Here is a 25,406-nt window from a genome sequence, read left to right on the forward strand (position 1 = left end):
TGCCCTTCCTGATGCATCCCTCCCCAATTTTTATCCAGGCTTTGGACCGACACTGAGAGTGCACTGTCTTGTGCAACCCAAGTCGCTGGGGTTGGTTCCCAGGCCGGCAATGGAACCCAGGCCGCAGCAGCGGGAGCACCCAGGCCTAACCAGTAGGCCTCCAGGTACCCAGCATATTATAATAGTATGTTAGCTAACATCAGACAGGATCTGATATCTGATCCAGCATTTTCTGCTGATATGGACATAGGATTGTATCCATCTCTAATATTGTATCTGTCATAACATTGTGACTGGCAGTATGTAAATCTACCTCTTTTTTTTTTTTTTTTTAATTTAAAAAAAAAAGAAATTCCAAGATGATAAACATGCTAGAGTAAATTTATTTATTTACTTATTTTGCCATAAGGGTGTGCAAAAGTAATTTTGTGAATGTGTGCGAATGTGCATTTTTGTGGGTGTATATTATACCCCTGTCATTAAGGCTGAAACTTGAGTCTAGCTCTGATGTCTGAGCTCCCGTCACATCCAGCAGCAACTTGCTGGACACTCCCATGCACAGAGATTCCTTTAGACACAATTCTTTGAAAACACAAAGAAAAAATATTTATTTACACTTTGTTCCAGACCTGCCTGATTCATTCTGATGCTGTACTTCTCCTTGAAGCTTCCTGCACTTGAGGCACTTGAGCCATATTCCACATGGATACCCTAAAGATTTGAACTTCCCAAAAACAGTTCTTGCCCAGGTTTCACCCTTGTAGACAATCTCACCTGGAGCCTATAGATTTGTACCTAGAAATGCTGCTAGATGTAATCAGAAAGACTGCCCTGTGTTTATAATGAACATCAGCATCTTTTCAACTGCTCCTCATGCTTTGTCACACACTCAGAGGAGAGTGCTATCTGCCCTCTTCTGCATACACGAGCTCACAGATGCCCAGGACTGATTAGTGTCGCTCTGCTTGAAAGGACAGAAAATAATTCCATCCCTCCTACCCAGACAGCATGGCCAGTTTTGCTCTGTTGGACTCCTGGCCATGGATCACTGTGGAATCTGTTCCGCTTTCTATTGCGGCTCTCTCAAGGTTTCTTTCCTCATGACATCTCAGGAACATGGTACTTTCCCCCCTCATCTCTGGCTTCCTCAACAGGGATCTAAATCTACATCTGGATTTCTGTAAAGCTTCTTTGTTATATTGTCAATTGTTAAAAGCGCTATACAAAATTAAAATTGAATTGAATTATGATACACCCCCTTTTCATCCTGTGTGGATAATTGCACTTTCGTAGCTGTATGAACCAGAAACTTTGCTTCTTCTATCAGTATATGCAAATAATTTTGGCCCCCATTCACAAAATTAAATAAGGTTTCAACAATGTCAGGTTTCTGCACCTGAGCCTGCATTTGGTGGCTAATGCCATCTTTAGACAGTTTTTATAGCCCTTTAGTCAGTCCACCTTTCTCACCCCCTCATCTGTACACTCTGCACAAACAGATCAGGTTCCATATTTTCAACTTTTATGCTAATACTGCCATCAATACCATTGCACTCATCATCTCATAGTCAGCTAACGAGCCGAGTCGTGAAACCTGCTAGTTATCCCTTATGTCAATCATTGTAAATTCTTTCAAGAACAGCCAAAATAAACATCAACAAACAAATTACAACCAGAATAGCTAAGCACATCACAAATATTTCAATATAAACATATTTTACATGTTTCAGGGTGGACGTTTCTTTGTTTCACCAATTTTTGAACATGGTGGACAAGTTGCAGTCTCCTCATAAGAGGCTACATAGAGAGTTAATATAATTAAACTGCCTTATATTGATCTCTTAATTACACATATAACTGGGTCATTAATGACATCCCATAATGATTTAAGTACTTCTTAATTAAGGGATGTGTGCTCAATTAATTAAATTAAACTTTATGTGGTTAACAAATAAATATAACTGATTTTATCATCAATTAAAGCTCATATGAAAATATTTCTTCTATCTACAAACAGTATCATAATAACCAGTAAATATTTTATAACCAGTAAAATATTTTCATTAAAACTAAAATGCTTCATGCTCGTTCAATAATATATTTTAAAACCTTTGTCTATTCATGGGCCTTTTTGAGTTCATGAAGTGCACACAAACACTAACTGATTGTTCAAATTCATGCATTTGTTTGAAATGAAAGACCAAGGTTGAATATTCAGGAACAAATAAGCTATGACTCATTTAAAGAAACATACAAAAGGTTAAAGGTCTGCGCCTTCAACCTCACCTGTGTTGTGGATGGCATGCGTCCACAGGAGCTGAGCAACGTCATGTGTCCAGGCTTCTCTGTCCTCTGAAGATGAGGCCTGAAGAGTGAGACAGTATTTGGTGCGAGATGCCTGTCTCACCCAAACCTCAAACCTCAGACCCTCCTCTCCAACACTTTGCGTCAAACCCATCTCTCCTGTCTGAAGCAGAGACACATGATAAGTGTGTGTGCGCTGAAAAGCTAGTGTAGCCTATAAGGTGGAGTGTATTTTGCCTTCCACTGAAGTCTTTTTTCCTATTATAGCAGCAGAAGGGCCAACATCTACAGTGGCCATAACATTCATGATTTTTGATCCTTTATGACAGTGATATGGGAGATACCTGAAAACTATGCGTTTCTGCTAGTTGAGAAAAAAAGCAGTGGTCAGAAAAGACAGTTCCGCACCTGCCAACCCCAAAGAGGCAGTGAAAATGCAGAAAACAGTAAAAAAAAAAAAAAAAAAAAAACATGACGCAGTACATTTACAAATTACTTGTCTAGTGGCTGCTGAAGAAACCATGAAATGCTTCCACCTGGATGAAAATTTTCACTGTTAATGTGCTGCTGCTCAAACTGTTCGAACATGTCTGTGCTGATTGGCACAGGAGAGAAAAAACAAAACAGTGTTTTTCTTTCTTTAAATCACCATTAATATTATTTGTACGGTGTTGGATTTGACACTTTGTTTAGGCCAACTGATGTTAACTTTTCTAAGTCAAAAATACACTGATAGATTTTATTTCTCACTTAAAAACTCAAAAGATTCTCTGTTTACAATGACAGAAAGCAAGGGTGCTGCATCAGTGCAGCTTTCAAACAATCTGATTCGAGACAAGCACAGGCCAAAATGATTAAGTAGCAGTCACCACAGACTTTTGCCATGCTGTTTTTTTTTTTTTTTTTAACTGTCATCCACTGACACGAACTAGGATGTTTGTGGTAAAATTCATTTTTTTTCTCTCTGCCTGCTAGGATTTTCTTCATAGCAGTGTTGACACCACTAACAGTTTTCTTTTTTGATTTGTTCCCAAAACAATATTATACGTTTTAACATTGCACTTTTAGCTTTCAGACCACAGTTGTAATTTAACTTAAATTATGCCACTCTGTGTTTGCATGTGTGTGTGTTTGTGCACCTTTATGCTGTTTTTAAAGGTGTATACACTACAGCCTTGGCTAGGAGTTTTGTGTTTGGTGAGTATAATGTAATGCTGGTAGAGGAACACAGTCCTGATGCCCGTCTTCTTTCTCCGTCCGCCTGGACAGACGTATAGCTCGCCCTGACGTACCAAATCCCCACGTTCTGCCACAGGTACCTGAGACAAGCATATACACACATTCACACATTTCTAGTATATGAATGAGAGCCTAAAATTTACAAGATTCTATTGTTCTTCGAATTATACTTTGGATATATAAAAATGTTATCAGTAACAATGGCTACACATTAGACAGTGTTACTGATAACATTTATATATATCACCAAGGATAAACTCTCTTACTGTAAGTCTATTGGAGTAGTTACAGTAAGAGCTGCATACATACTACCACCATTTATTCATTAAATTCTTTGAAGCTTCTGGTATAGTCATGGTGTGACTCTTCTTTATACCACAGCGCTGTGCATTTTTAGAAGGAGTCTCCAGTGTCTGCGCTTTGTAACAATCAGAGATAAAGCTGTAACTTTATGTTTTCTAACATGGGAAGTTCTTTTAGACAGACAGCAAGCTGGGTTCCTTATTGTTTGTCTGTTTTATTAGCACTGACAGAGAAGAGCGGCTGGTGAAGAAACAAGTGTTTATAGCTGGTGTAAAACAGTAACTAGCTTGTTTTGCTGATGTTCCACAACATTTAATATAACTGTAAAAGGATAAAATGTACAACATGTCCTTCTTTAATAAATAAAGGTTGTAATCTTTGGCAAATTGTTGTGGTATAAAAAGAATAAACACTGCCAGATGTGCTGTTTTTGGAAAATAATACACTTTGGGGTCGAGATGACCCCATTGTGTTTTACTCCTTATGTAACTTGTAATAAAAAAGGATTGGATATAGTATTTCCGATTGTTAATTTTGCTTCTGGAGGGATACCGACCTTAATGGAAACCCTTATGTGCAAGTCTGTCTAAATATAACATTTACTAAATTGTTGAAATGCAATATTTGTTTCACAGTTTTAACACTATGACATTACCACTGTAATCACATCCACTTTAAAGCACAGACCCTATAATCACCCGTTCATAATGTGCACTTTAAGTCTCACCGGACAGCCAGTGATGAGGTCGCTTATCCTCAGGTCCTCTCCATGGCGCTGTGCATGTCTGATAATGGAGAGAGCAGAGTCGGGTCCAGGGTTTACCCCTCCCAGTTCCTCGAGGATCTCGCAGTAATGCTGTAGCCTTTGAATTGGAGCAGCAAGGCACTGAGGAAAGGAGATAGTGGAGAGCACAGGAGAGCTAGACAGCTTTGCCTAGAAAGAGAGAAAAAGAAGTAAATGCGGTTGAAGAAGTTGAAAATGTCTCTTTAGCAAGAGGTTGAAAAGCCTGCTATAACATGCTGAAATTCATGCTTGTATAACATATATTCTTAAGAATTAACACAGAGATTGTAGCTGCTGCAGCTTCATAACATACAGTTGTGTGTGCTTCTGTGAAATAATCTATGGAACATGAGAATAATGTCATGGATGAACAAAAAAAGTGGCTAGATGCTGCCTTTGCATTCGATCTCTATGCTCAACAATTTCATTAGCCACCTAGTGGATACAAATGGTAATGCTACAGCAAATGTCAAAATGCAGCCAGTGATCATCCACTCCATTGGACCCATTACCATACACATGGTGGCAGCTTAGCTCCCAATTACACATTAAAAGAGAATCAAGAGCAGTCTGGTTCTACTGGCTGAGTTCAGGAGCTCACCTTGAAGAAGTCGGCAGCTTGGCTGACCAGCAGGGAGTCCAGCTCTGGCTTCATACGGATGTAGTGGGAGTATTGCAGTAATTGATCCCTCTGTGCATTAGTGTATGCCAGTTTGAATGTTAGTGTAAGAGAGACAGATTTCAATTCAATTTCAATTAAAGGCATTTGTATAAATATTACATATACATTACTCATATTACCTAGATATTTTTAAATAATGACTTGATTTATGGGATTCTTAACTCCAGTAATATCACCTAGCATTTCTAGCACAAATGTGTACCAAATCTTGTGTACCATTCACAGTTAACTCTGTCAATCACACCCTGGGATGCACTGAGCTGATATTGAGTACTGGTATCAGGGCCGATACTGAAAATTAAATGGTGGCTGGATATTGGAACGGATTGAACATATTTCGATTTTCAATATAATTGGCAAAATGATTTATAAATAAAAACGTAAAAGTTTGTACACGTATGCAGCACACTTGTTGTGAAGCCTCTAAATGACCCTTTCTGGTGCAACCAGTTGCCTTCAGATGCAGCTTAATTAGTTGAATATCCACCTGTGTTCTGGAAAAGTATCAATCGAAATTTGATTATGAAAAAATATCCCGAGCTTTGAACATCTTGTAGAGCATCAGTAAATACCTAGAGGAGGTAACTAATTAACTTATAATGGCACTGGTTTCTCCCCCGCCACCCCTGAGTCCAAACTTCAAAAGGGAAAAGAGAAAATTTTAGAGGGTTGAATACTTTTGCAAGCAACCATATTTTATGTGAACATGTGTAACAACACAAATCTTGCACATAACAATATGACACAACTTGTCTTAAAGCAGGCCACTAATATGCCCCCAATGATTCGCCTAACCTTGCAACGGAAGCTTGCTGAGTCAGCTCAATTACTAACAGGATTGGACAGTACTGGATCGCTATCATGGCTCATAGTCAGAACTGTAATATCAAAATTGGGAGGAAAAAAAATCAGTACATCACTAGTACTTGGACTACCTTTACCAGAGCCTCATTGACCCCTTGCCCCTTAGCTACTATAGCTACTCATGATAAAGGAGATGCACTGCACAGTCAAAAGAAAAAGCACTGAAAAGCAGAGAGTTTGTGCAAATACAGACACAAAAACTTACATATTTGCTGAAGCAGTCCGTTTGCTGTAGCGTTTGAGAGAGGGCACCCTCAATGGCGGGGAGGAGTAGCTGTGAATGAAAAGTGGCAAGGCTGCTCCAGTTGGAGAAGATTGAGTCAGCCTTTCCTCTCAGAGACAGTGGTGTATCAGTACTGTCCAGCAGAGGGAGATAAGTCTCCTCCACAGACTTCAGTAGAGCTACATACTGCCTTTCCGAATTGACCAGCCTGCACCACTGCAGATACAACTTACTAAGAAAGCAAGAGATAAAAGAGAGAAAGAGACTGTAAAAGTACTGTTTATATTAGTGATAGGTAAAATTAGTTGACTAACCAAGTAGTTAAGTGCAAATTTTCTCAGAATACAAAATACTCTATGACTTGGTTATTTGTGCATATCTGCTACCTCAGTCTAAACTGGTATTCTATTGTAGTGCACTACAGACCTGCCAAACCTTGAGAGGAATAGTGCATAGTCCCACAGAGGGAGTAGGTTGGTAAACATGCAGTCCTTTCATAACTCACTTGTCTAAAATAGAAAATGAAGTGTGCATATATACCGGGTTTTACTGTAGCCATCAGGCACTTGGGGGAAAAGCTGCTGCTTGTCTGTTCTAGTTAAGATGTTGACACTAGAAAGTTACATGCAGCACAGTAGAATTGTTTACTTTCTTCCTATTATAGGAAAAAGATGTTACGTGTTCCAACTGCATACACAGCTCTGTGCAGTGACTCACCATCTGTCACAGCACACAACCTTGGGGTAGACCTGGACAGCAAACTATACTTCTTGCCTCACGTCTCTAAACTGACTTGGTCATGCAGGTTTCTCCTTATTCAGTTTGTGTCATTTCAAGACTAAACTACTGCAACTCATTCCTGGCAGGTCTACTCCTGAGTGCCATTCGACCTGTGGAACTGATCCAGAATGCAGCTGCCAGACTTGTTTTCAACCTCCGTAAGTTCTTCCACACCATCATTGCTAGCTTCCTGCACAGCCTTCCTGTAGCTGCTCACATCAGATTTAAACACTGATACTTGCCTACAAAGCCAAAAACAGACCTCTGCCGACGTTAAAGCACTTATCACACCCTGCTCTGTACCACACTCCCTATGATCTTCTAGCATGGCTCGACTGGACCAACCATCCCTCAAGGTACAATAATCACTTTCTAATTATCATTACCATTAAAATTATTTGTAAAGAATTATATTTGACACTTTGCCATAAGCCTGTTTAATTTTTTTCCAGTTAAACTCTTCAGGCTTTTTTCAAAAAAGTGCCAGTTTTGGCCCAAAACCTTCAGTGCTCATCCCTAATAAATATAGTTAACTGACCTGCTGTTTTTTGATTGGGGGAAAAGAAGATTCTTTTGGCATACTTTTGAGCGATAACTCATAACACCTTACTCTGACGGTAAAATGTGTGAAGGTTGGCAGGTCTGGCACTAAATAGATTCTACAACACCATTATGATATATCTCATATACTGAGCATATACTATATAAAGAATAGGAAACCGGTTAGGATTATGCCATTGCAGGCATTGCATGATGAGCACACACACAGGGAAATAGTGTGAATCAGTATGATATCCATTGTAAAGTAGCAAGCAGAACATGAAGTTCCATAATCATAATCAAAGTCTACACCCTGGATTAAAAGTTATCCTTAAGACCACATACAATCTCTAAAACACATGCATACCTCTGCGCAGTAGTGCCAGGCCTCTCCACTCCTGTCTCCCTATCGGTCCGGCCGAGCAGCACATGCTGTCTGGTGAGCCCCGTATGATCTGCTACCTCCTTACTGCTGACCTCCACACCTCGGATCAACACACCCCCTCCTCCTACCCCTCCTCCAACTTTCTCATCCCTCCATCCTGGTACAGCTGTCGCAATCCCTGCCGTGAGGATAGGCTCAGCTACGGCTTTCCTCCCCAGCCAGGACAGGGGAGATGAGCGGCTGCTTACGCCTAGTGGAGCCTCTGCTGGCTTTGGTGCAGCTGCAGCGGAACGACGGGGCGCCAGCAGGGCTTGGAGGTCAAAGCTTGGGTGACGTCTTCGAGGTGGTTTTGGAGGGAGGGGAGCTTCAGTGGGCTAAGTGTGGCGAAGGGAAAGATAAGCTTATTTGCTATGGACAAAAGGACAATTATACAACTTGCATGCAGACAGAAAAACTCCCCAGTGTGATCGTGTGGTGTATTAAACACAGTAGGAGTCCACTACAAAAAAAACTTGAAAAAATTTTGTCAAATTCTATTTACAAACAGCAAATCATATTTTTCTTGGCTTGTCTTTTAATAACTGCATGATTTATGTATTAGGTTTTGATAAAGGATTGACACATAATATAGCTATGCTCTCTGCACTGACCACTTCCCCTGTTCATTGCTAATACATCCATATTTCTTTATAGTTTAACCATCCCCATTTCACTTAGGGTTTCATCACCATCTAGCCCTGTTTCCAGCCCAAATGAAACCTGATAGGTTCTTCCTGTATCTGGCACTGTCCTTGGTAGCCCACTCTCCTTCTCTACTGTGGTGTGGTCCTATCTAGGTTCCAGGTGTTGTCCGGTCGATGCCTGACCCTCTGCCTTTGGTGAATGGAGATGCCTGTGTTCTCTCTCACTTATTGTCAGCCTGATTATGCCTCCTGTTACACCTCCCAAGCGCAATCCTAATTATACCCTCACCTCCTGCTATTCACCAATCCCTACCAGGACTCCAGCACCTGGTTAGATCCATCCTGCCTTGAGAAACTCAATGGCTCTACCTCAACCAAATCTGCTCTCCCAGTTGGTGTTCTCACCCATTGGAGTACACTGCACTTGTCTTTTTTCATCTAGTGTCTTTGTGAACTCAAATTTCTAACAAAGTTCTGAGTTCACTTTCCTTCTTTGGTGATTCCTGTTCCCCAAGACTTTTTGCAGGTGTTTTCTATGTTTTTTAAATGTTTTGATTGGTGATATGGATCGATATGGATTATAATTCTATTTCTTTGCCTTACTAACACAAATTCTTGTCTGGGCGGTATTACAAGGATTAAATAAAAACAGTTCTTGGTAGTGGATTCAGAGTCAGAACCCTCCGCACTATCACAAACACAAAGCCTCTCGTATTCACTGTGATGCATTCTCTTAACAATGCAACAACCACTCTCAGAAACATGTAGAAACTACCACTCACACTTTTCTTGCTTGGGTTTAGCAAGTTCTGCAGGAACTTCCCTCCCCCTGCAGCCCCTGCAGCTCCCTCTTTCTTCTTCTCTTCTCCTATCTTCAGCGTAGAGCAGTTCTGTGGACGGAACAGTGAGGCCAGTGAGCCCCAAGACTGCAGTCCTCCTTCCCCTCCCCCTCCACACCACTCTCCATCTCCTTCTCCCTCTATCTCCCACAAACTAGAGGTACTGGAGCCAGGTGTTTTTGGCACCTGTGCCATGGCCACACTGGTATCCTGACCCTGGGTGGTGGGCATGCCACGCTCAGCCTGGAGCATGCGGGTCTTGAAATGTGCTAGTGTGCGTTGGTAACGCTCCAGGGTCTGGGCCCACAGGTCCAACAGAGCACCGCCACCAAGTTCAATGGCCAAAGCTCGTGCGTCTTGGAAACGGGATGGAGGGATGGGAGGGAGAGAGGACAGAGGAGAGGAAGGCTGGGAGTGGGGAGAGGAAGAAGAGACCACATCGCACCACTGGGAGGCCTGTAGATGGAGGAGGTATTAGTATTAGATAAGTGCTTGTGTGGGGTGGAAGTGTATGGTTATGTGATGTATGTGCATGTAGTACCTCAGTAAGCGTGGACAGTAGTCTCTGCGTGTTGTCCAGTTGGGTCCAGCAGTCAGACAGGCAGTGAGACATTCCTCTCACTTTCTCTCTGATTGATGGAAGTCGCTTAAGGACCGCCGTCAGGCCTCCCCATTCCAGCTCAGACCAGCTCTCTACCTCTCCCAGCACCACTAGTGTCTCACTGTGAAGTTCCTGCACACACAATGTCATCGGTGACAGAATTTCTATAATTTCATTGTACAACACACACACACAAACACCCACACACACACGCACACTCACCATGGCAGATTCCCTGAAGCTTTTGAACTTCTGCTGTTTGAGTGAGAGGCGGCTTAGTGAGAGAGGAGGATCCTTATATTCTTCCAGTTGCTCATGCACACGATCTATTTCTTTCTCGCACTAGGAATGAAAGAGATTTGCTATCTATATAAGATTTATATATAGATACAAGATACACTGGTGTATAGAAATCATTTTCACAAGATTGGAAATATCTCGAGCACCTTATCCAGTTTGTGCACTAGAGCTACCAGTCTACTGAGTGCTTCCAGGTCATGACTTCTCTGATTAGAAACACGCACCAGTCGATGGAGTGAATCATCAACACTGTCATAGAGACTGGAGGTTGCAGCTAAGGCAGCTCTTAAAATATGAAACATCAGAAATAGAATTAAAATGAAAAATTATGAGAAATATCCAGTATCCAAGAGAGTTGGGTCAAAACAATAATTTGTTCTGGGGCATATGATTCATCATAAATACAGATGGAAAACAAATGAGTCACGTACTGTTTTCATTCATTTAATTCAGTCTCTATGGCTACCTGCAGTCTGGTGACCTGTGAGCCAATCTGGACGTTCCATTAGCCAGTCCAGCCAGCCAAGCCCCACCCCGTCTTTGTAGCTCTGTCAACCGTTGGTCAGACAGAACACCAGTCATCAGCTGCTTGTGCTTTTCAACACTTAGTGGTACAGACTGGAGTGGATACAAAACAGGCAAAGGTCATTTGACAGGTCATGAATCGCACATGCAGAAGCTGCAGCAATCCAAGCGGCATTGTTCACATGCTCACCTGCATACCTTATGGACATCTGGATAATTAAAAGCAACATCCACTAGATGGCATGTCAGAGCCAAAACATCCCTGTCTATCTGGTTTCCAAGTTAAACTGTAAAATGTTTAATGACTTCTTGCACAGCAATGTTAAACAGAATGACAAGCTCTGTTAAAACTTTCTGCTGTCATCATGATTGTTGTCATGAGCTGCATCTCAAATAGAAAACGATGACCTTAGGTTCGAAAGTATTTACTGAGTTAGAAAATCCAGAAGATGGGTATGCAAAACAGGTCTGAAGACTACTTGAGAGGTTTTTAAAATTCAACCACTAAACATAATAGGGAAACCAGTTGGTATTATTACTCAATAATTGTCTAGAACAGTACATTTTTGAGACACAACACTAGTTTGGTTTGTTAGTTGTGGTCACCCTGTCACATGGTGCAATACTGTCCCCACTATTTACACTGGTATTGCATTGCACTGAGATGTAGCTTTAATTGTGGTGGCCATCTTGCATGTGCGTACGCATCGTTGAAAGCACGATGTGGTGGCCATCTTGCATGTGCGTACGCATCGTTGAAAGCACGTATAATCCAGCCTTCAGAGGTTGCCATCTCCACAATACTGAACTGTTTACCATAATTAGCAATCAGTTCAGAATCCACCAATCAGTCTCACTTAGTTGCAATCAATTCTCATTTGCCTCTGCACATGCACACCTTTTGTATGGAGCATTTTTGCAGACTGATATACGAAAATATATACGAACACATTTAAAAAAGGCTGTAATGTAAAAAAAAGAGGACAGGGTTTGAATACTTGGTGAATGCACTGTATGCTAAAATACTAAGACAATTCTATACTGCAAGATGTATTACTACATTACCTTAACACAGTCAGGCAGTGGTTCTGTGCCCATAGATTTTAGTGCATCTTCCAATAGAGAGAGGACACTCTCACAGCGTTCAGTCAACTGTTCCAGGCTCTACAAACAAGGAGAGGAAACCAAGAACAGTTCATAAGGTACTGCTGCTGGATTATATATATCATGGGTTAAGTTATATGTAATTTTAAGGGTGTTTTTTTGCTGATGATACTAAATTCAGTTTCTAAATGTGTAACTCTTGATGCAGGAAGTCCTCAAATCAAAGTGGTGCACTTGAATAAGTAAGGAATAAGACATAACAGGGCATGCTGTTATAGAAAAATCCTCAGTGGCTGGGTGGTATGATGAAGCCCCATGCGAAACAGAGGGCTGTTTTCATCCAGAAGTTGATACTGTACAACAGCACATCCTGAAGTGCTTTATTCCTCTTATATCACAACAATTTGCTGATGCTAACAATTTCTTATTCATTAAAGAAACTGCAAAGCCCTCCATCATCCTAATTAAAACTTAAAGGAACAGCATTACATCTGACTGTTCCATTGAAAGCACTGGCACTGGAGACTTCTTCTAAAAATCTTAAATAAATATCGCACAGAAAAATTATATCCATTACCATATCAGCCATTTTTTAGCTGTTTATGTGGAGTGTCTGCCATACAAACCCCTGTGAATTAACTGTTACTATAGAAACGATAATATATTAGAATGAGCACATTAATATAGACCTGTGATTTGGCTTACAGATGGAACTACCTAAAACTACTACTATCAGATTTGAGAATTCAGCAGTGCTGTGGTATAATTGGTGTTAAATCATCTACCTAATTTTAGTTCCCCAGGTGAAATTAACCAAGTGCCCTGAAATTTCATATGCATTTTTTCAATGCGATTGCTGACAAATTAGCAGTTACAGAGGCTGGTAAATTGTTTTTCTCAAAGGAGTTCTTATCCACATGAAATTATTAAACATTACTTCTCACTTTCATACAATGTCATCTCTTGAACATGTATAAACAGCTTTATGCTGGTTTCTTTTAACAGTCAGTATGTACAAATAGAGGAATTCTCACCAGTCTGAAGGATAACCAGTCATTATGTGAGTGCTCAAAGTCTCCATCCAATTCTTTAGTCAGCTGCTGTCTATCCACATACTGCTGAAGGACTCCAGTTCCTTTTACTGTGTGTACCTGTATGAGTTTAAGAGAAAGACTAATTTAAAATCGCATGGTCCCATTATGTGGCTCACTCTAAATGATCTAAAATTAGGGTTATTTTTTATTTGTTGGTGTGTAGTTATTTTTTTTATTGTTATTATCATGCTAGCTAGAGTTATATGAGCTACCTCTATCCCATCCAGGTTATATGGGGCTGATTCTTGCTCTTCCTCTGTAAGAATGAGAACACAGCCAAGGCCTGCTGGTTCCTGAGCCTGAACACACACATGCATAAAGGTGTATACATACATATACATATACATATACAATAATAATTGTATCTTAATAACACAATGTCTCACCTTGAATGACCTCAAGGCAGAGAAGCAAAGCTCAGAAGGAGAAGCCTTCCTACTGTCCACCAGCACTGTTAAGCCCTTTTCTCTGGCTGCAGGTCTGATATTGAAAAACAAAAACAAACAACAACAACAAAAAAACTAATAATTCAAAGTTCAAAATTAACTCCAAATTAGGAATGTCAGCTCAGTGTAGACAAGGGTCCTGGACTAATGCCCACAAATGGACAAATTTGGGGATAAGGGGGAAACTACCCTTGAGAATACAGATTATACAGACTTTTCTAAAAAAAAAAAATATATGGTTATGTTGTATTATGTAAATGTATTTGCTTTAAAGACCATGAGAAAATCAGGTCTTGGTCTTACAATCTCCTGAGGCCTCATAAGTCTCTGTCACAATACTGGAGTAGTTCTCAGTCGTGTATTATGGTCTCACAAGACCACAGTGTATTGGATAATAAGATTCTTGATAGTGTACTGAATATTCACTTCCTCCCACTACTAGTAGTCCACAACAATTTTCCTCTCGAGGACAATAAAGTATACTACTACTAGTCTGTGCTATATCTTCCCCTCCAAAGAGATTAATAACTCTTAAAGGAATGGTTCAGCCAAAGATTTTATTTAAACCATTTTTAATTTAAACCAAAAAAAAAAAAAAGAAGATTGTTTAAATTAGATTTTCCTCCAAAGGTCTTTTTGGTTGTATGTTTGCATTTCTTTTAGAATTTTTCATGAGTTTACAGCAGACTGGATTCAAATTGTATATGGTCTAACCAAAGAAAACAGTGAGTATGTCAATATAAAAACATTGACTATGTTTAGTATAACTTCACTAGTCTTAATTCATCATCATCATCATAGTATTTTTGGATACATTAACCTTTCAAAGGTATTTGAATGCCATATATGTTGAAGTTACCTGGTAATGGTATAATAACAGGATAACAGCTGCACAATGTCATTGAGACAATGACCCTCCTCAGGAACGTGCGTTTCTGTAATAACTAACCCACGTCCGAGTCTATCCACAGTACCTTCACACAGATAAAGAACGATGGGAGTTTAAGATCAAAGACAGCAGATTGGAAACTAGATCATATTCTATATATGTTACGCATTTTACCTGTGAGTATGAACTTTCCTGACTGGAGCAGCTCTTCATTCAAATCTCTAAGCAGAGGAGGGGCTTTTGGAGATGGTGCCTTTGAGTGGTCAGAAGGTGCTGATGGTACTGTCTCTTCTGGTGAATTATCAGGTAAAGCTGCGCCTGATTGAGTCTTAGCATCTGGGAAGATTTCTGGTTGGCCTTCTGTTTGTTTTTCTGCCAATTAACAGACAAAATGTGAGGTACTGCAAGCACAAATCTATGACAACAACCCTGTGAGTTTTTGGAATCCAACAAACCTCCAGTCCCATCAGCAGATTTAGGCTCTGCTTCATGACCATTCGCTAGCTTCTTTACTGTATTTTTACCCTCATCTGAATGGCTATCTTTGAAGAGAGGTGATTTAGCCGGTGAATCAGATGTTTCAGCTATTTGGCTTGCTTTCTTCTGACCCTTTGATGAACTGGGGTCTTCCTTGTTTTTAGGATTGCCACGGCCACCAGATTTGCCCTTCCCTTTTCCCCCTTTAGCTTTCCTCCTTCTCCTATAAGCAAATGAAAAACAAAAAAGCCATTAAATAATTACACAATACTATACTTTTACCCTAACCCTAACCCATCACTCTCCTATGTGAGCCTTCCCCAAACTGTTGCCACAAATTGGAAGCACACAATTATATAAGATATCTTTGTATGCTGTAGCATTAAAATTTCCCTTAACTGGAACTAAGCTGCCCTAACATGTTCCAACATGACAGTGCCTCTGTGCACAAACCAAGGTCCATGAAGATATGGTTTGCCAAGGTTGGAGTGGAAGAATTCGAGTGGTCTGCACAGAGCCCTGACCTCAAACCCACTGAACACCTTTGGGATGAATTGGAATGCCAACTGCACCCCAGGCCTCATTGCCCAACTTCGGGCTATACACTTCCCAGAGTACTTCTTAAAAGTCGAGTTAAAAAAAAGACACAACTGACACATACAGTCAGAAAACAGGAAAAGAAGTGGCATATACATATGTAACTATAATTATTATTAATGAAAAACAACAACAACAATAATAATAATAATGTGATAAACGAAACAGGTTATAGGTGGACCCATGCTTGTGTAATATTCAGAGGTGGGTAGTAACTAATTAAACCTTTAATATAATTGTCATGTTTTGGGTGATCATGTTTTGTTGTTTTAGTTTTTTTACTGTTTCATTTGTATTACATACTTCTAGTAACATTTTTATATTACATTTATTTTACATTATATTTATCAAGTTCTATAACAAAACTCCTTATCACTTTGCTAATAGTATGTACCTTTTGAGCATAATCAAATTTTTCAGTAGCCCATTAGTTTTTCAAAAAGAATAAAATGGATTTATAGAGTATCACTTCATATTGTATGAGCTGTGATTTAAAATGGCAACTCGGTCACTGAAGTATTTTTAAACAAATAAAATAAATATTTTTGAAACTTTTTCTCATATTTCCATATCTCATTCTCAGGTTGATTATGGAGGATATATTCTTTTTTACATTTCACTCTTTAGAGTAAAAATACTTTTACTCAAGTATATTTTGCCTACTCTACCCACCTCTGGTGATGTTATACCTGGGTGCTCGAAATCCTCCCACTTTGACATCCTTTCCCTTGGGGCACACACGTTCCTCCAATTTCCCAACTTGCCTTTCACCAGCAATGTTGTCAGTACCCGACTGAGAGAGATTTTTTTCTGGTTTCCTATGTTCGTTACATTTTCCTTTTTGTCCTTTGGAGTTTCCTGAGTTTTTGGTTGTGTTTTGATCATTGTGGGAGGAGTTTAACTCCCTGTTTTGAGATGAATCTGGTTGTGTGTTAAGCTTTGCTTTCGATCTGTTAGCCAAATGTCTGCTAAAATCAGACACACTATTTACACCTGCTGTTGCATTAGCCAGTGTTTCACCTTCAGCCAATGACTTATCATCTTCAAAAACACAGTCTGAGTGGAATCCTTGATCCTGATCTGATTGGTCCGCCCCTATAGTTCCTGTAGTATGAGTGTCTATTTCATTGATATATTTACTTCTAGAGCTCAGCTCACTACTGCTGGCCCTTCCTCTATGGCGCTCTTCCCAGGGTAGCGTGCTTCCAGCTCCCTTCCTCTCCTCACCCACTCCAGGTCTTCTCTCCTTGGATGGACCCTCTAAATAAAGGTCCCGGTTATCCAAGACTACTGCATCTCCACCACCTTCATCTGAGTCCTGAATGCACTGAGGGGATAGCTGTCTGTCTCGGACCAAATCAATGACTCGAGGTGGGGGTCTAGAGTTGACCGAATCCTTGCGAGCACCTCCACTATTCTTCCCGCTGCTGTTGCTGTCCCTCCTACGTAAGCTCCCTGTCCTTCCACTAATCTCGGTCTTCGCGTACCCCCAGGCCTTACCCCGCCGAATTCGAATTGCCTTGCTTCGCCTGCACAGCGGCAAAGTTTTGGTCTTGCAGATCCCATGCATCTCCAAGTAGCGCTGCTTGGAATCAGTGCCACCATCCGGACCTCCTCGAGGTTCCAGAAGCTCCACATAATCCCCACATCCGTCACTGGCCTGTCTGAGGCGGCGCAGCGTAGAGTCAATATCAGCCTCATCGCCATCTGGAGGAAGATCATCCTCTTCATCCCAGGACCAGGTGTCAGGATCTCCAGAGGAAGAGCACCATCCCAGACTCCCCGTCTTTGGAGAAAGGTAGTCAAGGGCAGGGGGATGTGTGGAAGGAAGCTCCATGTCAGTGGGGTTGTGTAGCAATTTTGGGTAAACAACCTCATCCCACGGAATACGTACCACTCCATCAGAAGTACTAACCAGACAAGTATCTAAACCACCTCCACCTGAAAAAAAAGAAAAAAACAAAAGAAAATGAAGTGATTGGCTTTCTAAAAAGTCAATCAAATAATTTGCTTTCTAGAAGGAAGAGAAACTAAAACACAATGCTTTAACCATTTAGTCTCATGTACCAAACAGTTGCCAACATAAAATTAACTGAGTAACTGACTGACTGATCCCAAACATTCCGAGGCATCACTTGGAGGAAAACCCAATTAGTATATTGCAGCTATCCATACACTCAGGACTGATTCTTTGGTGTCCCTAAGTGACATCCTACTTGGTTGTAAGTTGCTGACCAGATGGGGGGCCCTTGCAAATGGTAGCAACCATGAACACACTGTCCCTTACCAGCAAAATATATTACTATAATTATTTAAAAATCCTGCATTCTTACAGGGTCCTTGGGAGCTCAAAGTGACTGTTTATACCATTTATACTCGTAGCTATACGGTATATACAGTATAAACAGTATATACCGTTTATACCCACGTGCATACACCAGATGGTGATAAATGCTTCAAAATATGAATAGCTTGAGAGAAAAAGCAACTAGTGTACCATTGATATCTGTACACTAGGCGGCTATATATACAGGAAAAGTGCATTAGCAGTCCACTGATAAACTCAGAGAAGACGAGTAGCAAGGAACTATGTATTATTTTTTTTCTACTTCCAGAGTATTGTCTACCCATGATCTAAGTTCCAGAGATAGTGTTTAAAATCAGGTGGTTTTCACTCCCATCGGCATTTTAAATATTTTGTGGTCAATCTGTTGTAGGGAACACATGTTTTAAGTAATTCCAATATGATCATTAACTTCAAAAGAATTTCACAGCTTTAATGTCCATTACAGCAATCAGTTCAAGTAAATTAAGTTTTTGATTCAGTTTAAACGGGTGCTAATCTGTAACAGAGATGAGTTGTTTTAGATTCAAAAGAATATTAAGAATGAATTAATATAAAGAAATATCATGAAAGCAAATGTTTAACTTTGCATGTACATATGTTCTAACCTTATGTAAATGTAAATGTAAATATGTAACTATACAAATATCAAGCTATCAAGCTCACCTTCTCTCTTGCAACCACGTTCCTTGTTGATGCAGTGCAGCCACTCTGCTGTAAACACCAGAGGGTGCTGGGATTCGGGAACCAGGACCTCCTGGACATTGCGGCCACCCAAAGCTAGACACTTGAGGGCCAGGCGGGGACAGCGCGTGGAGAATGGCACCACTTGCAGGTAGAAGTCATTGCTTCTTAAGAGCCTCCAGTCAAGAGTAGAAAGCTGGACCACCACCTTCTCGCCCAAACACAGAGGCCAACCCGAGTGCAGGAACAAACAGCCCAAATACTGAGACTGAAAAAGAGAGAGTGCTGTAACAAAACTGGCTTTCAAATGTTTGAGTCCACTACCAAGAATTCCTGTTTTTTTAATCAATAATTTAAAAAATTTACTCTCTGGATATGTATAATCATCTTTTTTTATAGTATTACTATTACTATACTATTTATACTATACTTACTATACTATTTCAGTAAAAAGTAAACCTTTTAACACCATGGAACATAATTTAATCATGTTCGAAAAATATAAGTGGTGAGAAATATGGTTCTGGACCCACCAGAAATATCAGCACATGTTTAATAGACACATTTAGAGATTTAGTGCATCTTCAACTTTTTGTTCCATCTTACTTTCCAGTAAATTTGCTTTGAACCAGTTTACCAGGAGAAACTTTTTAAAAGCGAGAACCCAGCACTCAAAAAATAACCACAAATAAAACAAGCTCTTGTGTCCCAAAGCTAAATTCACCTAACATCATTACCATTATGACCCATCATCCACCTTTTCTCCATTCTTGTGTCCTGTTAAAGATCCTTCTCTTCAATCACTATAAGCAACCTAAGTTCTGCTGGATTCTCAGTTTACTTCAAGTTTAATTATCCAGTGACATACTCCCCTGCTCTCCAACCTTCTCCGTCATTTCACACACTCATAAGACCAAATTATATTATGGAACACACACAGCTCCACTTTCATTTACTCTTCCCTCTGTCTTCTTCTGTCCAACTCCACCCTTCTCTTTAGAGCTGTATTTTATATCATTCTTTCTTAGTCATTTTGTGAGACATAAAAAAAAATATTCAGTGGAAACTTTCCACTTCAATAGTCATTTTATTTGAATCCATCTATTAAGTTTCCTCTACTACACTCTCTATCTGCCTCAGCGCCTCAGTCCCACTTTCTCAATGTGTGCCTTAGTATTCTGTTACTTTATCCCTCCCCCTATTTCTCAATAAATCCTCTATAGCCCCAGACTCCTCTCTCTCTCTCATTCTCTTTTTGCTCCCTTTTCCCTTTTTAACTTCTTTCTCACACAAGTAGCAGCCAAGCCCCCTTTCCTTCACCACCCCCTTCTCTCTTAGACACACATATGGTAAGAATTATAGCATGACTCATAGCTCGTGTCCCAGTCAGTTCCTCATAGCGACAATGAAAACAGAGCCAGCAGAAAATGTGTGTGAGAGAATTTTGGTGTATGAATGAATAAAATATACTCATATGTAATCATACAGTGGTGTGTGTGTGTATCTGTGTGAAAGCATGAGGAAAAATATGTGTATGTTTAGTGTAAGAATGTATATCAGTATGTTGTTGAGTAAGACACACTGTTTAAAACATTACCATGAATGATCACAGAGTGAATATCTGAAAATACAGACAGAGAGAAGAGAGAATATGCGGCTTACAAGAAAACCACATCAGGATTCAATGAGTGAATAAGCGACTTTGTGAATGAGACAGCATATACATTATGTTTAATGAATGAAACAGGACAGTCATTGATTATATCCTTATAACAGCACGCCCCAACGTGTTTTATTCCTCTTATACTGCAGCAATTTGCCAATGATTACATTTATTTATTTGTCAGTGAATGACTGTTTTAGTTACATTTTGTTGTGGAACGTCCACAAGACAAATTAGTTCCTGTTATCATTTACGTCACGCAGCTATAAACAGTCGTTCCCTCTCCAGACTCATTTTTTTTCTCTCGTTATTTTAGACAAAAATTGCAGAGAAACCGGAAAGTCCTCTGTCCTGAAAACTCTCCTTTGGCAAAAACATACTGTTCCAAAGTGCTGATGTGGTGACTCTTTCTACTAAAACTGAATTTAAGCAGCCCTTTGCTATATGAATGAAGCAATTTACTATTGTTGGGTGAGTGTGCATACTTACACAAGCATGCTGCTGGAGTCTGTGTAGAAGATGTTTGGCCGGGATGAAGAAATCCAGCAGATACCTTAAACTGTCATGCTGATAGGTGGACTCCAATACAGAAAAAACCTGAAGACACACACAGACAACTGATATCGTAAAAATGGTACTAAGAAGAAGAAAAGAAGATATAAAATGTAAAACATTGCATGATTTAGAGCAGATGTATTGAATTCATTCTTTGGACGCCTAAACTGCACATCTGTATTCTTAATCAACTCCTGCAGTTCTATTTGATGTTATACCAGAACTATCTACTTTAAAGTGCGTTGATAATACTGGCGCTAATGAAAAATTGCATGATTTTTCCAACACTTGATTTTTAAAATTCTTTTTCCAATACTTTTCCAGGTGTGGAAAAAAATGAAATGTAATTTCCTGTGATGGTTCCAGAATTTCCACAACCATGGAGTCCCTGAGAGAACCACTGACCTGGGATAGAAGAGGGGGTGCAGTGCTCTCAAATGGGGGATAGAGGGAGGAGAGCGCCCCCTGCACACAGTCCTCCACCGCCTCCGAACCCTGGGATAAAGCGAACAAGAAAATGAAGATTAAAAAATATTAGGTATATGAACAAAATGTTGCATGTTATGTTAAATATTACACTAACTGACATTCACTTTGAGATAGAGGGAGAGAGAGAGAGAGAGAATGATGGCAGCTTGTTCGTCTCACATACAGACACAGTTTCCTGTTGTGCGTTCCAGGGGCTGTCAAAAACTTCCTGGAGGCCAAATGGTTGTTGTGCTCTTTCAAGCAGTTACACTGACCTTTAAACCCTCTCATCAAAACATAAACACACACACACACACACACACTGCCCACATAAAAACTCCAGAAAACACCTGCAAACTCTAGCCTTCGTGCAATGTGTGGCTTTTCTCTTATTTCCTGACAGCACAGTTGTCACAGCAACTCAAAATGTTTTCTCACTTTTTCCAACGTTCTTCCTCTTTTATTATTTTTACTTCTCCCCACTTCCCTCAGCTCCGCACTCTCCTCTGCTCTATTCATCTCTTCCTCTCACTCAAAGATCATCTGACAATAATTACAGTGAGAGATATTCTGAAAAAGTATGGAGTTCTAGTGGAGTCTTGGCGGGCAGGTCAGAAAACGAGCAACGGGAAAAGAGGGGGTGGAAAAAAAAAGTGAGGGATGACTGGGGAAAACGGGCCAGGAACAGAGTGTTTTATGCAAGGCCAAGAACTAGTGGGAAGAGAGGAAAAGAAAAACAAATTCTAAGAGGAAAGTGGTAGGAAAGAAAGTAAAAGGAGAGGGAGAGAAAGATGAGGGCAGTATGGAGGCTAAAATGTGGCCTAAACAGTGAGGCACAGCACATTATAAGCATAGTTTGTTTTGTCTTGTTTCTTGTTTTGGTCTGAACTGATCAGATTACTAGCCATACATGTCAGTACAGTAAGAATAGAACCATATGCCATGTGGCCATGTAGAAATCCAGCTGACTGTTATTACCCTTACTGTAAAGGTAAGTAAAGAGACTGCTGGCTTTCCCATAGTTTAATTAACAAAATAACAGCTTAAACTGAACATAAGAAGGGTCCAAACATCTGTGTCCACTACTGAGTACTGGTTTTATATAATCAGTCATGAAAAGCTAATAAAGTTTTGTTGAATTACATTTGTGGGAGCCTGGAAAAACCATTCACATGGTCAAGTTTTGACATTTTCTACTATATATAGTTATAAAAACAACAGGTTTCCTGAACTGTAATAAGGTTTTTTTTTTTTTTATGTAACTCAATAAAAAGTTTAAAAAAAAAGAAGAGGTTTCTAGCATTTTAGCATAAAGTTCTAGTATTTTAAAGTCTGGTTACCTCCAACAATGTAAAAACACATTTAAACATTTCATTCCAAGACACTCGGCCTACCTCAACATTTATAACCTAATCTACTTATGGATAAACTGCCAAATTCTAAAGACTTATAATAGGAAATGAGTTCTCACTTATCAGCATCTTTCACATCAGTCTCTGTTTCATCAGGCAAAACTCACTCGCTGCATTTAAACACAAGCCTCATCATCGTCTCTTCAGGCTAACATTAGTGGGGAAATAATCCCTGATTAACTCAGTCAGTTCTTTTCTGTTGATTAAATTTATTTGTAATAATGTATATTTATTAGGCAATTTAAACATATTAAAAACTTTGTCCAAGAGTGAACAGAGTGTAAGTTTCAGGTGAAATCTGATTTCTGAACTGAATTGATTTGGCTTATGTGCATTTCGCTGTGGCATATAGCAAAGCAAAACTTGATCAAATCGTGAGAACATCACACTTAGCTCACTTAGCTAGCAAGGTTTTAGACATCTTTAGGCAGAGTGACTGCCAAAACAAGGTTAGAAAGTAGCATATATAAAAATGTTTACACATTGTTTTCCTAAAATATATTTATGTTTTCTTAAAAAACAGATATCAATGTGTATTACTGGCAGAAAAACTGAATTTTGGTCAAAACCTGACTTTTTTGTGACTTCTTCTGACTCATTTTGACCATTTCCAGAACTGATCCACAATAATTTCCAAAGGGTTTTCGCAGACTGCCACACATCTTTCTCAAACAAGATGATATCATTATTTTCCAATTCGGTGTAAGTTAGCATGCTGCTATAGGAAAATAATCAATGTGTGATGCAGCCCGACATGAGGCACAGTTACTGTTACCACCCCAAAGTTGATTATTTTCCTATAGTGACACGTATTATTCCTCTTATACCACAGCAATTTACCACCTGCAAAATATTCTATTTATTAAAGTAAGACGCACTATACTTTCTATCTGTTCATAGTTACATTTAATTACATTTAATTAAATTACATTTAATACATCCTGTTATTACTTATATTATAGCAGCACAAGCCTATTTTTTTCTCTCTCTTGAAGTTAATAAGAGGAAAAAAAATGTAACTCTGTTACTGAGCAACTGCAAATCCCTTTGTCCTAAATACTTTCCCATGTCATAAATTTTAAAGGCACAGCTTTCTTCTCACTATTACAAACCACTGACACTGGAGACTCCTTACATAAATGTTAAGTAAATGCTAAGTCCTCACACAAAGACCTATGCAAATTTTTTAATCCGTTAAAAAAATGTATGTATTAGATGACTAAATGTATTAGACAACTTCAATTAGAATCAAGAATTGAATATAAAAGCCAGTAGTATGGTTATGTCTAACAGTTAATCAATATTGTTTTTGTATTGAAACTGGATTTCAAGAAAGGCAGCAAAATATATATGTTATATCAATGCTGTGATGCGTCTTGAAATTTGTCTTGTATCTGGGATGTGCATACATATAGGAATCTGCAGTCTCTGACGCTTGCTCTGTGTTCACTCTTTTCACAGTGCTTGATAACTCAGCCTCTGCACAAAGGCCTTCTGTATGTGGGCACACAACTACCAGCACTGTGGCAGACAAAACAAGCACACCAAACTATGTGCTGGACTCAACAGCTTAAAGACACACCACCATATAACTGGAGTTTCCTTGGATTGTCTCTGGATCACATTGTTTCTGCTGGAATCAGACTGTACAGTCTGCTGAATCGCTCGAAAGGAAGAGAAAGGGGAAACGCTTGAAATGACTAGGGCATGAGACACAGTTGCAAAATTTATTTTGATATTATTAGTCTAGTATTAAGTACTGATGAAATTGTCTGATATCTTATGTAAGTGTTATGAGGAAATCTGACCTATTGATTACTGCTATTATTACTTGATCCAAACCTGCATCCATTAAGTTTAATGATTATTTCTACACTAAACAGCAATAGTAAGTGCTATATATAAATACTGTTTATGCATTACCAATAATTAGATTTTTTTTAAATCATCATTTCAGTAAGAAAATAATTTTTTCCTACTGTATGTGTTTCTTTTTTTTTTTTTTTTTTTTTTTTGTGGTGGCCTGGAGTTACCAGCGTTTAATATGCTTAAACTCTCCTTTTTTTTTTTTTTTTTTCCCCAGATACATACATTATGAAGAAAACATAATATAAAAAACATAATTTGACCATATGTAGGGTTTATCCAGACCACGACCACCACATATATTTTACCTGCTTCAATTTTATTTTGTGCTGAAAGAGAAAGCAAAATAGAAAAAAATATTCTCTAGAGAGCTATTGCCCTTTTCATGCAATGTGCATTGTATTTTGCTTGAGCTTTGTGGTTGAAATGGCTCCTCTGTTTGAGTTGTTAGTTTTACTGCCACTGCATTTTTCAAGTTGAATGATAAACAGTCAGATCGGCATTGAGCGGGACAATAATTTGTCATGTGTCCCCTTTGACACAAAAGTGCCTTTTAAAAGCTCAAAACAACTTATTCAATAGGCTGAAAGTGCAGAGAGTACTCTATTAATAAATAGTCAGGTTGAGGGTTAGATATTCGCAAAGTTATTGTTATACTGTATTATCTCTCTGCTATAATAAATTGGTGTGGAAATAAATTATGACTTCAAAGTATAGACTTTCATGTTTAACTTGAGGGTACTTACTTCTAAATC

The 25,406-nt window shown here is 39.3% G+C and overlaps 1 protein-coding gene and 2 long non-coding RNA genes across 6 annotated transcripts in view; 2 read left to right on the forward strand and 1 right to left on the reverse strand.

Annotated features, from left to right (window-relative positions):
• LOC113544421 (uncharacterized) overlaps nt 1–1,264 on the forward strand; it is a 29,916-nt gene extending 28,652 nt beyond the window's left edge. For 3 of the 4 annotated variants that reach the window (XR_008301157.1, XR_008301158.1, XR_004577478.2), the window contains exon 3: nt 39–1,264. This is a non-coding gene — a long non-coding RNA (uncharacterized LOC113544421). The remainder of the gene's footprint in view (nt 1–38) is intronic. The other variant, XR_008301156.1, reaches the window with a different exon arrangement.
• The window catches only part of arhgef40 (Rho guanine nucleotide exchange factor (GEF) 40), a 34,913-nt gene that overhangs the window by 4,865 nt on the left and 4,642 nt on the right, over nt 1–25,406 (reverse strand). The window contains exons 2-24 of the mRNA XM_026943234.3: nt 21,311–21,400; nt 20,840–20,947; nt 18,670–18,955; nt 16,349–17,600; nt 15,041–15,285; nt 14,760–14,957; nt 14,556–14,670; nt 13,637–13,730; nt 13,463–13,549; nt 13,191–13,307; nt 12,118–12,216; nt 10,994–11,145; nt 10,674–10,812; nt 10,450–10,569; nt 10,168–10,359; nt 9,570–10,082; nt 8,087–8,478; nt 6,382–6,631; nt 5,232–5,321; nt 4,574–4,780; nt 3,444–3,623; nt 2,287–2,467; nt 472–582 (exon numbers count right to left, since the gene is read on the reverse strand). Of these exons, the coding sequence (XP_026799035.2) occupies nt 472–582; nt 2,287–2,467; nt 3,444–3,623; nt 4,574–4,780; nt 5,232–5,321; nt 6,382–6,631; nt 8,087–8,478; nt 9,570–10,082; nt 10,168–10,359; nt 10,450–10,569; nt 10,674–10,812; nt 10,994–11,145; nt 12,118–12,216; nt 13,191–13,307; nt 13,463–13,549; nt 13,637–13,730; nt 14,556–14,670; nt 14,760–14,957; nt 15,041–15,285; nt 16,349–17,600; nt 18,670–18,955; nt 20,840–20,947; nt 21,311–21,400 (5,218 nt within the window). The remainder of the gene's footprint in view (nt 1–471; nt 583–2,286; nt 2,468–3,443; nt 3,624–4,573; nt 4,781–5,231; nt 5,322–6,381; nt 6,632–8,086; nt 8,479–9,569; nt 10,083–10,167; nt 10,360–10,449; nt 10,570–10,673; nt 10,813–10,993; nt 11,146–12,117; nt 12,217–13,190; nt 13,308–13,462; nt 13,550–13,636; nt 13,731–14,555; nt 14,671–14,759; nt 14,958–15,040; nt 15,286–16,348; nt 17,601–18,669; nt 18,956–20,839; nt 20,948–21,310; nt 21,401–25,406) is intronic.
• Nucleotides 17,317–25,336, forward strand: LOC117596340 (uncharacterized). Its single transcript, XR_008301159.1, has 3 exons — nt 17,317–17,457; nt 18,705–21,443; nt 24,247–25,336. It is a non-coding gene; the product is annotated as an uncharacterized LOC117596340 (long non-coding RNA).

The sequence above is a fragment of the Pangasianodon hypophthalmus genome, chromosome 28, assembly GCF_027358585.1.
Source record: "Pangasianodon hypophthalmus isolate fPanHyp1 chromosome 28, fPanHyp1.pri, whole genome shotgun sequence".
Classification (NCBI taxonomy): Eukaryota; Metazoa; Chordata; class Actinopteri; order Siluriformes; family Pangasiidae; genus Pangasianodon; species Pangasianodon hypophthalmus.